Genomic DNA, 12460 nt, shown 5'->3' on the forward strand with positions numbered 1-12460 from the left:
CTATTCTCTCTCTCTATTCTCTCTCTCTATTCTCTGTCTCTATTCTCTCTTTCTCTATTCCCTCTGTCTCTATTCCCTCTGTCTCTATTCTCTCTTTGTCTCTATTCTCTCTGTCTCTATTCCCTCTGTCACTATTCTCTCTTTGTCTCTATTTTCTCTGTCTCTATTCTCTCTCTCTCTATTCTCTCTCTCCCTATTCTCTGTCTCTATTCTCTGTCTCTATTCCCTCTGTCTCTATTCTCTCTTTGTCTCTATTCTCTCTGTCTGTATTCCCTCTGTCACTATTCTCTCTTTGTCTCTATTTTCTCTTGCTCTATTCTCTCTCTATTCTCTCTCTCCTTTCTATTCTCTCTCTCAATTCAATTCAATTCTCTGTCCCAGTGTCACACCTCATTCAGTAACATGTTGGAGAGGTTTTAGGGCCTGTGGTTATATTCAAGTCTGATTGTCCATTGTTTTATTATTTTATATCTCCCTCTCCGTTTCCCCTCCCTACCACCTCTCCCCCTTTCCCCTGGTCCTCTCCCCCTTTCCCCTGGTCCTCTCCTCCTTTCCCCTGGTCCTCTCCTCCTTTCCCCTGGTCCTCTCCTCCTTTCCCCTGGTCCTCTCCTCCTTTCCCCTGGTCCTCTCCTCCTTTCCCCTGGTCCTCTCCTCCTTTCCCCCTGGTCCTCTCCTCCTTTCCCCTGGTCCTCTCCTCCTTTCCCCTGGTCCTCTCCTCCTCCTTTCCCCTGGTCCTCTCCTCCTCCTTTCCCCTGGTCCTCTCCTCCTCCTTTCCCCTGGTCCTCTCCTCCTTTCCTTCCTCCCTCCTTTCCCCTGGTCCTCTCCTCCTCCTTTCCCCTGGTCCTCTCCTCCTCCTTTCCCCTGGTCCTCTCCCCTTTCCCCTGGTCCTCTCCACTTCCTCTACTCTGACACCTGCCACTTCTCCTCCCCTGCTCCGTCCCACTTCTCCTCCTCCCCTGCTCCGTCCCACTTCTCCTCCTCCCCTGCTCCGTCCCACTTCTCCTCCTCTCGCTCTCCTTCCCTGCTCCGTGCCTCTCCTCCTCCTCCCCTCCTCTCGCTCTCCTTCCCTGCTCCGTCCCACTTCTCCTCTCGCTCTCCTTCCCTGCTCCGTGCCTCTCCTCCTCCTCCCCTCCTCTCGCTCTCCTTCCCTGCTACGCCCCACTTCTCCTCCCCTCCTCTCGCTCTCCTTCCCTGCTCCGTGCCTCTCCTCCTCCTCTCGCTCTCCTTCCCTGCTCCGTGCCTCTCCTCCTCCTCCCCTCCTCTCGCTCTCCTTCCCTGCTCCGTCCCTCTCCTCCTCCTCCCCTCCTCTCGCTCTCCTTCCCTGCTCCGTCCCTCTCCTCCTCCTGCAAGTAACAGCCTTAACCTTTTGGCTTGGTGTCAAAGCAGGGGCCTTTTGTGGCTCGGTCATAAATCTGCCAGGAAAAACAATAACCATCTGTTCAGGCTGCAGAGGGAGAGAGAGGTGGGAGGGGGGGAGAATAGCGAGAGGAGGGGGGGAGAATAGCGAGACAGAGAGAGAGTGGAGCGGGCCAGATAGCGGACGGGATCAGTGTATAAACACAGGAGTTTAGCCCTCGGCCCTGGTTGCCCTGCCCTGTGTAGCACAGTGTACATAGGACCACCGAGACAAGCAATGACTCTTGGATCCCTATTCGCTCATCATCTAGCCTTGGATACAGTCAGACAGAGACACAACCTCACATACGCTACAGAGAAAGACTAGGAAACTAAACGAACACACACACACACAGACTAAATACAATGACCATCACAACATGTAGTGAAGCATTCGAAGTGACAGTAGCAATGAGACTGGATGGAACAGAATCAGAGCAATGATACTGGATGGAACAGAGTCAGAGCAATGAGACTGGAGGGAACAGAGTCAGAACAATGATACTGGAGGGAACAGAGTCAGAGCAATGAGACTGGAGGGAACAGAGTCAGAGCAGTGAGACTGTGGAGGGAACAGAGTCAGAGCAGTGAGACTGGAGGGAACAGAGTCAGAGCAATGAGACTGGAGACTGGGAGGGAACAGAGTCTGTGGAGAACAATCAGAGACTGGAGGGAACAGAGTCAGAGCAATGAGACTGGAGGGAACAGAGTCAGAGCAATGAGACTGTGGATGGAACAGAGAGTCAGAGCAGTGAGACTGTGGAGGGAACAGAGTCAGAGCAGTGAGACTGAGTCAGAGCAATGGACTGAACAATGAGACTGTGAGTCAGAGCAGTGAGACTGTGGAGGGAACAGAGTCAGAGCAGTGAGACTGTGGAGGGAACAGAGTCAGAGCAGTGAGACTGTGGAGGGAACAGAGTCAGAGCAATGAGACTGTGGATGGAACAGAGTCAGAGCAATGAGACTGGAGGGAACAGAGTCAGAGCAATGATACTGGATGGAACAGAGAGTCAGAGCAGTGAGACTGTGGATGGAACAGAGTCAGAGCAATGAGACTGTGGAGGGAACAGAGTCAGAGCAGTGAGACTGGAGGGAACAGAGTCAGAGCAATGAGACTGTGGAGGGAACAGAGTCAGAGCAATGAGACTGTGGAGGGAACAGAGTCAGAGCAATGAGACTGGATGGAACAGAGTCAGAGCAATGAGGATGGAACAGAGTCAGAGCAGTGATACTGTGGATGGAACAGAGTCAGAGCAGTGATACTGTGGATGGAACAGAGTCAGAGCAATGAGACTGTGGAGCAATGAGACTGGGAACAGAGTCAGAGCAATGAGACTGGGATGGAACAGAGTCAGAGCAATGATACTGGATGGAACAGAGTCAGAGCAGTGAGACTGGAGGGAACAGAATCAGAGCAATGAGACTGTGGAGGGAACAGAGTCAGAGCAGTGATACTGTGGATGGAACATAGAGTCAGAGCAGTGAGACTGGAGGGAACAGAGAGTCAGAGCAATGAGACTGGAGGGAACAGAGTCAGAGCAGTGAGACTGGATGGAACAGAGTCAGAGCAGTGAGACTGGAGGGAACAGAGTCAGAGCAATGGAGGAACAGAGTGAGGATGAGACAGAGCAATGATGGATGGAACAGAGTCAGAGCAATGAGACTGGAGGGAACAGAGCAATGAGACTCAGAGCAATGAGACTGTGGAGGGAACAGAGTCAGAGCAGTGAGACTGGAGGGAACAGAGTCAGAGCAGTGAGACTGGAGGCAGAACAGAGTCAGAGCAATGAGACTCAGAGCAATGAGACTGAGGGACAGAGTCAGAGCAATGAGTGGAGGGAACAGAGTCAGAGCAAGACTGAGACTGTGAGAGGGAACAGAGTCAGAGCAATGATACTGGATGGAACAGGTCCAGAGATGGAAACAGGATGGAACAGAGTCAGAGCAATGATACTGTGGAGGGGAACAGAGTCAGAGCAATGATACTGTGGAGGGAACAGAGTCAGAGCAATGATACTGTGGATGGAACAGAGTCAGAGCAGAGAGTCAGAGCAGGGAGTCAGAGCAGAGAGTCAGAGCAGAGAGTCAGAGCAGAGAGTCAGAGCAGAGAGTCAGAGCAGAAATGTCCTGCACAGAGAAGCAGGCAGCATTACCAGGCTCATGTTGAAGGCCTTTATAATACCAGGCTCATGTTGAAGGCCTTTATAATACCAGGCTCATGTTGAAGGCCTTTATAATACCAGGCTCATGTTGAAGGCCTTTATAATACCAGGCTCATGTTGAAGGCCTTTATAATACCAGGCTCATGTTGAAGGCCTTTATAATACCAGGCTCATGTTGAAGGCCTTTATAATACCAGGCTCATGTTGAAGGCCTTTATAATACCAGGCTCATGTTGAAGGCCTTTATAATACCAGGCTCATGTTGAAGGCCTTTATAATACCAGGCTCATGTTGTCACTATCTTGTTCTGTGAGCTCGTTGACTGTAGCTTGCAGTACTGTACTGCTCTGTAATGATTTACAGAGCAGACCGTCTCACGTCATCTCTGTTCAGGCAGTAGACCATCTCACGTCATCTCTGTTCAGGCAGTAGACCGTCTCACGTCATCTCTGTTCAGGCAGTAGACCGTCTCACGTCATCTCTGTTCGGGCAGTAGACCGTCTCACGTCATCTCTGTTCGGGCAGTAGACCGTCTCACGTCATCTCTGTTCAGGCAGTAGACCGTCTCACGTCATCTCTGTTCAGGCAGTAGGCCGTCTCACGTCATCTCTGTTCAGGCAGTAGGCCGTCTCACGTCATCTCTGTTCAGGCAGTAGGCCGTCTCACGTCATCTCTGTTCGGGCAGTAGACCGTCTCACGTCATCTCTGTTCGGGCAGTAGACCGTCTCACGCCATCTCTGTTCTGGCAGTAGACCGTCTCACGTCATCTCTGTTCTGGCAGTAGACAGTCTCACGTCATCTTTGTTCTGGCAGTAGACCGTCTCACGTCATCTCTGTTCAGGCAGTAGACCGTCTCACGTCATCTCTGTTCTGGCAGTAGACCGTCTCACGTTATCTCTGTTCTCCCCCATACTGTACTGTCTCTAGTCATCCTATTTAGCTAGCCTTCCTACGGATACTGCTGGATTGTCTGTAGAGAGAGTTGGGGGTTCAGGGCGGGGGTGAGAGAGTTGGGGGTTCAGGGTGGGGTAGAGAGTTGGGGTTTCGGGGTGGGGTACAGAGAGTTGGGGGTTCGGGGTGGGGTAGAGAGAGAGAGTTGGGGGTTCAGGGTGGGGGTGAGAGAGTTGGCGGTTCAGGGTGGGGGAGAGAGAGTTGGGGGTTCAGGGTGGGGGAGAGAGAGAGTTGGGGGTTCAGGGTGGGGGAGAGAGAGTTGGGGGTTCAGGGTGGGGGAGAGAGAGTTGGGGGTTCAGGGTGGGGGAGAGAGAGTTGGGGGTGCAGGGTGGGGGAGAGAGAGTTGGGGGTTCAGGGTGGGGGTGAGAGAGTTGGGGGTTCAGGGTGGGGAGAGAGAGTTGGGGGTTCAGGGTGGGGGAGAGAGAGTTGGGGGTTCAGGGTGGGGGAGAGTTGGGGGTTCAGGGTGGGGTAGAGAGATGGGGAGTGTGTGTGTGTGTGTGTGTGTGTGTGTGTGTGTGTGTGTGTGTGTGTGTGTGTGTGTGTGTGTGTGTGTGTGTGTGTGTGTGTGTGTGTGTGTGTGTGTGTGTGTGTGTGTGTGTATAATTCAGAGGGTGTGTGTATAATTCAGAGGGTGTGTGTATAATTCAGAGGGTGTGTGTATAATTCAGAGGGTGTGTGTATAATTCAGAGGGTGTGTGTATAATGCAGAGGGTGTGTGTGTAATGCAGAGGGTGTGTGTATAATTCAGAGGGTGTGTGTATAATTCAGAGGGTGTGTGTATAATTCAGACTGTGTGTGTGTATAATTCAGAGGGTGTGTGTATAATTCAGAGGGTGTGTGTGTAATGCAGAGGGTGTGTGTATAATTCAGAGGGTGTGTGTGTAATGCAGAGGGTGTGTGTATAATTCAGAGGGTGTGTGTATAATTCAGAGGGTGTGTGTATAATTCAGACTGTGTGTGTGTATAATTCAGAGGGTGTGTGTGTAATGCAGAGGGTGTGTGTATAATTCAGAGGGTGTGTGTATAATTCAGAGGGTGTGTGTATAATTCAGACTGTGTGTGTATAATTCAGACTGTGTGTGTGTAATTCAGACTGTGTGTGTATAATTCAGACTGTGTGTGTGTAATGCAGTTGGTGTGTGTATAATGCAGTGTGCTGTAGTTAATGTAGCCGTGCCTCCTCCCTCAGCAGAGTCCTCTGATCCATGTGTTCATGTCCTCACTCCGACATTGATTTCCGGCCGGTCCTTTGGTGCAACGGATTTATCCGTCGTTCTGACAGACTTAACACACACACACACGCTTAGAATAATACACACACACACACACTCACACACACACACACACACACACACACACACACTCACACTCACACTCACACTCACACTCACACTTAGAATAATACACACACACACACACTTAGAATAATACACACACACACACACTTAGAATAATACACACACACACACACTTAGAATAATACACACACACACACACACACTTAGAATAATACACACACACACACACACACTTAGAATAATACACACACACACACACACACACTTAGAATAATACACACACACACACACTTAGAATAATACACACACACACACACTTAGAATAATACACACACACACACGCTTAGAATAATACACACACACACACACGCTTAGAATAACACACACACACACACACGCTTAGAATAATACACACACACACACACACGCTTAGAATAATACACACACACACACACACACTTAGAATAATACACACACACACACACACACACACACACACACACACACACTTAGAATAATACACACACTTAGAATAATACACACACACACACACACACACACACATACTTAGAATAATAAACACACACACACACACACTTAGAATAATACACACACACACAGCCCAGGCTCTGAATGTTTGATTAAAGTTCAATAGACTCCTCCAGCGGCAGGGCGAAGAACCGTTTCAGGTCCTATTTGTAGCAGCAAAGCTCTCCCCAACATGTTCATTGTTCCCATTCAGCCGCTTGCCACCCAGGCAGCCCCAACAGCCCTGCTCCTAATACCCCATGATTCAGCCAGCCAGACTGCCTCCCGCTCTCCCTGCCTCCCTGCCTAATCCTGCAACTGACAGGCAGACACAACCACAGCAGCAGTGCAAACACACCCGGGCTACTTGCAAAACCTGACATGGAGTCATGGACTCGGTGACCTGGAGCCATGGTCTCGGTCCACTCCAAACCACGACGGTCTTTTCCTCGTTATGTGACGCAGTGGCTGTTAGATCATCTTAATAGCTAACTTGGATGTTTTAGTACATTAGGGAATTATTTACCATGTCTGAAATAAAACACACAGCTCTTATTTTGGGGAGTTTTTTTCTATGCAAAGTGATGCAATGTTTCCCCGAGGATTTATTTTTTCAGCAACGGTGGCAAAGTTAGTTTAGACGCCCTCCTTTCGGCCACAGAGACTAAATGTTGCTGTTTTAATGCAATTCTACACATTTTGTTATGGAGCAGAGAGAACTACGAGAAATTGGAGAGTGATTGGGAATGTAAATGCGTGCGAATGCCGTGCGTGCGAATGCCGTGCGTGCGAATGCCGTGCGTGCGAATGCCGTGCGTGCGAATGCCGTGCGTGCGAATGCCGTGCGTGCGAATGCCGTGCGTGCGAATGCCGTGCGTGCGAATGCCGTGCGTGCGAATGCCGTGCGTGCGAATGCCGTGCGTGCGAATGCCGTGCGTGCGAATGCCGTGCGTGTGTGTGGGTACGCACTGTTTTCACCTGGTTCCTACATGAGTAAGATACACGGTTCAGTGTTCCTGGTACTCGTTCCTTATCCTCTCTCTCTCTCTCTCTCCCTGATACAGGGATAGTTGCTAACCTTCGACTGCTATACGAGTGTGTGTTCTGTTGTTCTGACGGTGTGTGTCTCTCTTGCCTTGCAGGGTGAGTTGATAACCTTCTACTACTACTGGAAGAAGACTCCTGAGGCGGCGTCGTCCAGGGCCCACCGTAGACACCGTCGCCAGCCTGTGTTCCGACGCATCAAGACACGCACCGCCTCCACCCCCGTCAACATCCCGTCTAGACCTCCCTCCTCAGAGTTCTGTAAGTAGGACACTAACCCTACGCCCCAAACCTCCGCCCCCCGTCAGCAGCCCCCTCCTCAGAGTTCTGTAAGTAGGACACTAACCCTACGCCCCAAACCTCCGCCCCGTCAGCAGCCCCTCCTCAGAGTTCTGTAAGTAGGACACTAACCCTACGCCCCAAACCTCCGCCCCGTCAGCAGCCCCTCCTCAGAGTTCTGTAAGTAGGACACTAACCCTACGCCCCAAACCTCCGCCCCCCGTCAGCAGCCCCCTCCTCAGAGTTCTGTAAGTAGGACACTAACCCTACGCCCCAAACCTCCGCCCCGTCAGCAGCCCCCTCCTCAGAGTTCTGTAAGTAGGACACTAACCCTACGCCCCAAACCTCCGCCCCGTCAGCAGCCCCCTCCTCAGAGTTCTGTAAGTAGGACACTAACCCTACGCCCCAAACCTCCGCCCCCGTCAGCAGCCCCCTCCTCAGAGTTCTGTAAGTAGGACACTAACCCTACGCCCCAAACCTCCGCCCCCCGTCAGCAGCCCCCTCCTCAGAGTTCTGTAAGTAGGACACTAACCCTACGCCCCAAACCTCCGCCCCGTCAGCAGCCCCTCCTCAGAGTTCTGTAAGTAGGACACTAACCCTACGCCCCAAACCTCCGCCCCGTCAGCAGCCCCCTCCTCAGAGTTCTGTAAGTAGGACACTAACCCTACGCCCCAAACCTCCGCCCCCGCCAGCAGCCCCCTCCTCAGAGTTCTGTAAGTAGGACACTAACCCTACGCCCCAAACCTCCGCCCCCCGTCAGCAGCCCCCTCCTCAGAGTTCTGTAAGTAGGACACTAACCCTACGCCCCGTCAGCAGCCCCCTCCTCAGAGTTCTGTAGGTACAACAGTTCTGTTGCCACAGCAGGCAAGGAAAGAAAACCCGCTCGCATCAAGTCTCTTTCTGGTTACTCCTGATACATTTGACCTTTTCCGATAAGGCTTGTAAAGCAACTCATGATGGCAAGAACAGGATCGGCAACGAGCAAAAACTGTGTTAGAAGTAGAGCAGTGGTTATCACAAGCGCTATTTTAACATTCGATTTGGTAACGAAGTGTTCTGTTCTCCTCCAGTGGACCTGAGTTCAGCCAATGAGATGTTTAGCTGACTGTTGGCCTGATACATTTGTTCTCTCGTGGACCTGAGTTCAGCCAATTGTAAAGAACTGTGATGGCAAGTTCTCCTCCAGTGGACCTGAGTTCAGCCAATGAGATGTTTAGCTCGGTACTGTTGGCGCTTTGGTAACGAAGTGTTCTGTTCTCCTCCAGTGGACCTGAGTTCAGCCAATGAGATGTTTAGCTCGGTCCTGTTGGCGCTTGGTAACGATGTGTTCTGTTCTCCTCCAGTGGACCTGAGTTCAGCCAATGAGATGTTTAGCTCGGTCCTGTTGGCGCTTGGTAACGATGTGTTCTGTTCTCCTCCAGTGGACCTGAGTTCAGCCAATGAGATGTTTAGCTCGGTCCTGTTGGCGCTTGGTAACGATGTGTTCTGTTCTCCTCCAGTGGACCTGAGTTCAGCCAATGAGATGTTTAGCTCGGTCCTGTTGGCGCTTGGTAACGATGTGTTCTGTTCTCCTCCAGTGGACCTGAGTTCAGCCAATGAGATGTTTAGCTCGGTCCTGTTGGCGCTCCTGTTGGCGCTGGTAACGATGTGTTCTGTTCTCCTCCAGTGGACCTGAGTTCAGCCAATGAGATGTTTAGCTCGGTCCTGTTGGCGCTTGGTGTTCTGTTCTCCTCCAGTGGACCTGAGTTCAGCCAATGAGATGTTTAGATGTGTTCTGTTCTCCTCCAGTGGACCTGAGTTCAGCCAATGAGATGTTTAGCTCGGTACTGTTGGCGCTTGGTAACGATGTGTTCTGTTCTCCTCCAGTGGACCTGAGTTCAGCCAATGAGATGTTTAGCTCGGTACTGTTGGCGCTTGGTAACGATGTGTTCTGTTCTCCTCCAGTGGACCTGAGTTCAGCCAATGAGATGTTTAGCTCGGTACTGTTGGCGCTTGGTAACGATGTGTTCTGTTCTCCTCCAGTGGACCTGAGTTCAGCCAATGAGATGTTTAGCTCGGTACTGTTGGCGCTTGGTAACGATGTGTTCTGTTCTCCTCCAGTGGACCTGAGTTCAGCCAATGAGATGTTTAGCTCGGTCCTGTTGGCGCTTGGTAACGATGTGTTCTGTTCTCCTCCAGTGGACCTGAGTTCAGCCAATGAGATGTTTAGCTCGGTACTGTTGGCGCTTGGTAACGATGTGTTCTGTTCTCCTCCAGTGGACCTGAGTTCAGCCAATGAGATGTTTAGCTCGGTACTGTTGGCGCTTGGTAACGATGTGTTCTGTTCTCCTCCAGTGGACCTGAGTTCAGCCAATGAGATGTTTAGCTCGGTACTGTTGGCGCTTGGTAACGATGTGTTCTGTTCTCCTCCAGTGGACCTGAGTTCAGCCAGTGAAGATGACCTGGACAGTGAAGACAGTGAGCAGGAGCTGAAGGGTTACGCCTGCAGACACTGTTTCACCACCAGTAAGATGATACACACACACACACACACACACACACACACACACACACACACACACACACAGATATATACACACACCGTCATATGGACCCGTTATCCTCATGATATTGTGTGTATGAATCCCACCTCCTATAGAGACGGGCTGACAACCTCTGTCTCTCTACCTCATAACCACACACACAGCTGGTTATCTCTGGTCTCGCCCTAACACAGCTGGTTATCTCTGGTCTCGCCCTAACACAGCTGGTTATCTCTGGCCTCCCCCTAACACAGCTGGTTATCTCTGGCCTCGCCCTAACACGGCTGGTTATCTCTGGTCTCCCCCTAACACGGCTGGTTATCTCTGGTCTCGCCCTAACACAGCTGGTTATCTCTGGTCTCCCCCTAACACAGCTGGTTATCTCTGGTCTCCCCCTAACACAGCTGGTTATCTCTGGTCTCCCCCTAACACAGCTGGTTATCTCTGGTCTCTGGTCTCCCCCTAACACGGCTGGTTATCTCTGGTCTCCCCCTAACACGGCTGGTTATCTCTGGTCTCCCCCTAACACGGCTGGTTATCTCTGGTCTCCCCCTAACACGGCTGGTTATCTCTGGTCTCGCCCTAACACAGCTGGTTATCTCTGGTCTCCCCCTAACACAGCTGGTTATCTCTGGTCTCCCCCTAACACAGCTGGTTATCTCTGGTCTCTGGTCTCCCCCTAACACGGCTGGTTATCTCTGGTCTCCCCCTAACACGAGTGGTTATCTCTGGTCTCTGGTCTCCCCCTAACACAGCTGGTTATCTCTGGTCTCCCCCTAACACAGCTGGTTATCTCTGGTCTCCCCCTAACACAGCTGGTTATCTCTGGTCTCCTCCTAACACGGCTGGTTATCTGGTCTCTGGTCTCCCCCTAACACGGCTGGTTATCTGGTCTCTGGCCTCCCCCTAACACGGCTGGTTATCTGGTCTCTGGCCTCCCCCTAACACGGCTGGTTATCTCTGGTCTCCCCCTAACACAGCTGGTTATCTCTGGTCTCCCCCTAACACGGCTGGTTATCTCTGGTCTCCCCCTAACACAGCTGGTTATCTCTGGCCTCCCCCTAACACAGCTGGTTATCTCTGGTCTCTGGCCTCCCCCTAACACAGCTGGTTATCTCTGGTCTCCCCCTAACACAGCTGGTTATCTCTGGTCTCCCCCTAACACAACTGGTTGTCTCTGGTCTCCCCCTAACACGGCTGGTTATCTCTGGTCTCTGGTCTCCCCCTAACACAGCTGGTTATCTCTGGTCTCCCCCTAACACAGCTGGTTATCTCTGGTCTCCCCCTAACAGCTGGTTATCTCTGGTCTCCCCCTAACACGGCTGGTTATCTGGTCTCTGGTCTCCCCCTAACACAACTGGTTGTCTCTGGTCTCCCCCTAACACAACTGGTTATCTCTGGTCTCCCCCTAACACGGCTGGTTATCTGGTCTCCCCCTAACACAGCTGGTTATCTCTGGTCTCCCCCTAACACGGCTGGTTATCTGGTCTCCCCCTAACACGGCTGGTTATCTCTGGTCTCCCCCTAACAGCTGGTTATCTCTGGTCTCCCCCTAACACGGCTGGTTATCTCTGGTCTCCCCCTAACACGGCTGGTTATCTCTGGTCTCCCCCTAACACAGCTGGTTATCTCTGGTCTCCCCCTAACAGCTGGTTATCTCTGGTCTCCCCCTAACACGGCTGGTTATCTGGTCTCTGGTCTCCCCCTAACACGGCTGGTTATCTCTGGTCTCCCCCTAACACGGCTGGTTGTCTCTGGTCTCCCCCTAACACAGCTGGTTATCTCTGGTCTCCCCCTAACACAACTGGTTATCTCTGGTCTCCCCCTAACACGGCTGGTTATCTCTGGTCTCCCCCTAACACAGCTGGTTATCTCTGGCCTCCCCCTAACACGGCTGGTTATCTCTGGTCTCTGGTCTCCCCCTAACACGGCTGGTTATCTCTGGTCTCCCCCTAACACGGCTGGTTATCTCTGGTCTCCCCCTAACACAGCTGGTTATCTCTGGTCTCTGGTCTCCCCCTAACACGGCTGGTTATCTCTGGTCTCCCCCTAACACAGCTGGTTATCTCTGGCCTCCCCCTAACACGGCTGGTTATCTCTGGTCTCTGGTCTCCCCCTAACACGGCTGGTTATCTCTGGTCTCCCCCTAACACGGCTGGTTATCTCTGGTCTCCCCCTAACACAGCTGGTTATCTCTGGTCTCTGGTCTCCCCCTAACACGGCTGGTTATCTCTGGTCTCCCCCTAACACAGCTGGTTATCTCTGGTCTCCCCCTAACACA

The 12460-nt window shown here is 51.9% G+C and overlaps 1 protein-coding gene across 5 annotated transcripts in view; it reads left to right on the top strand.

Annotated features, from left to right (window-relative positions):
• The window catches only part of LOC124032390 (arginine-glutamic acid dipeptide repeats protein-like), a 114840-nt gene that overhangs the window by 65223 nt on the left and 37157 nt on the right, over window positions 1-12460 (top strand). For all 5 annotated transcript variants that reach the window (XM_046344763.1, XM_046344764.1, XM_046344760.1 and 2 more), the window contains 2 exons: window positions 7477-7639; window positions 10070-10162. In XM_046344763.1, coding sequence (XP_046200719.1) covers window positions 7477-7639; window positions 10070-10162 — 256 coding nt within the window. The remainder of the gene's footprint in view (window positions 1-7476; window positions 7640-10069; window positions 10163-12460) is intronic.

Source organism: Oncorhynchus gorbuscha, linkage group LG03 (assembly GCF_021184085.1).
Source record: "Oncorhynchus gorbuscha isolate QuinsamMale2020 ecotype Even-year linkage group LG03, OgorEven_v1.0, whole genome shotgun sequence".
In the NCBI taxonomy this organism is placed as follows: Eukaryota; Metazoa; Chordata; class Actinopteri; order Salmoniformes; family Salmonidae; genus Oncorhynchus; species Oncorhynchus gorbuscha.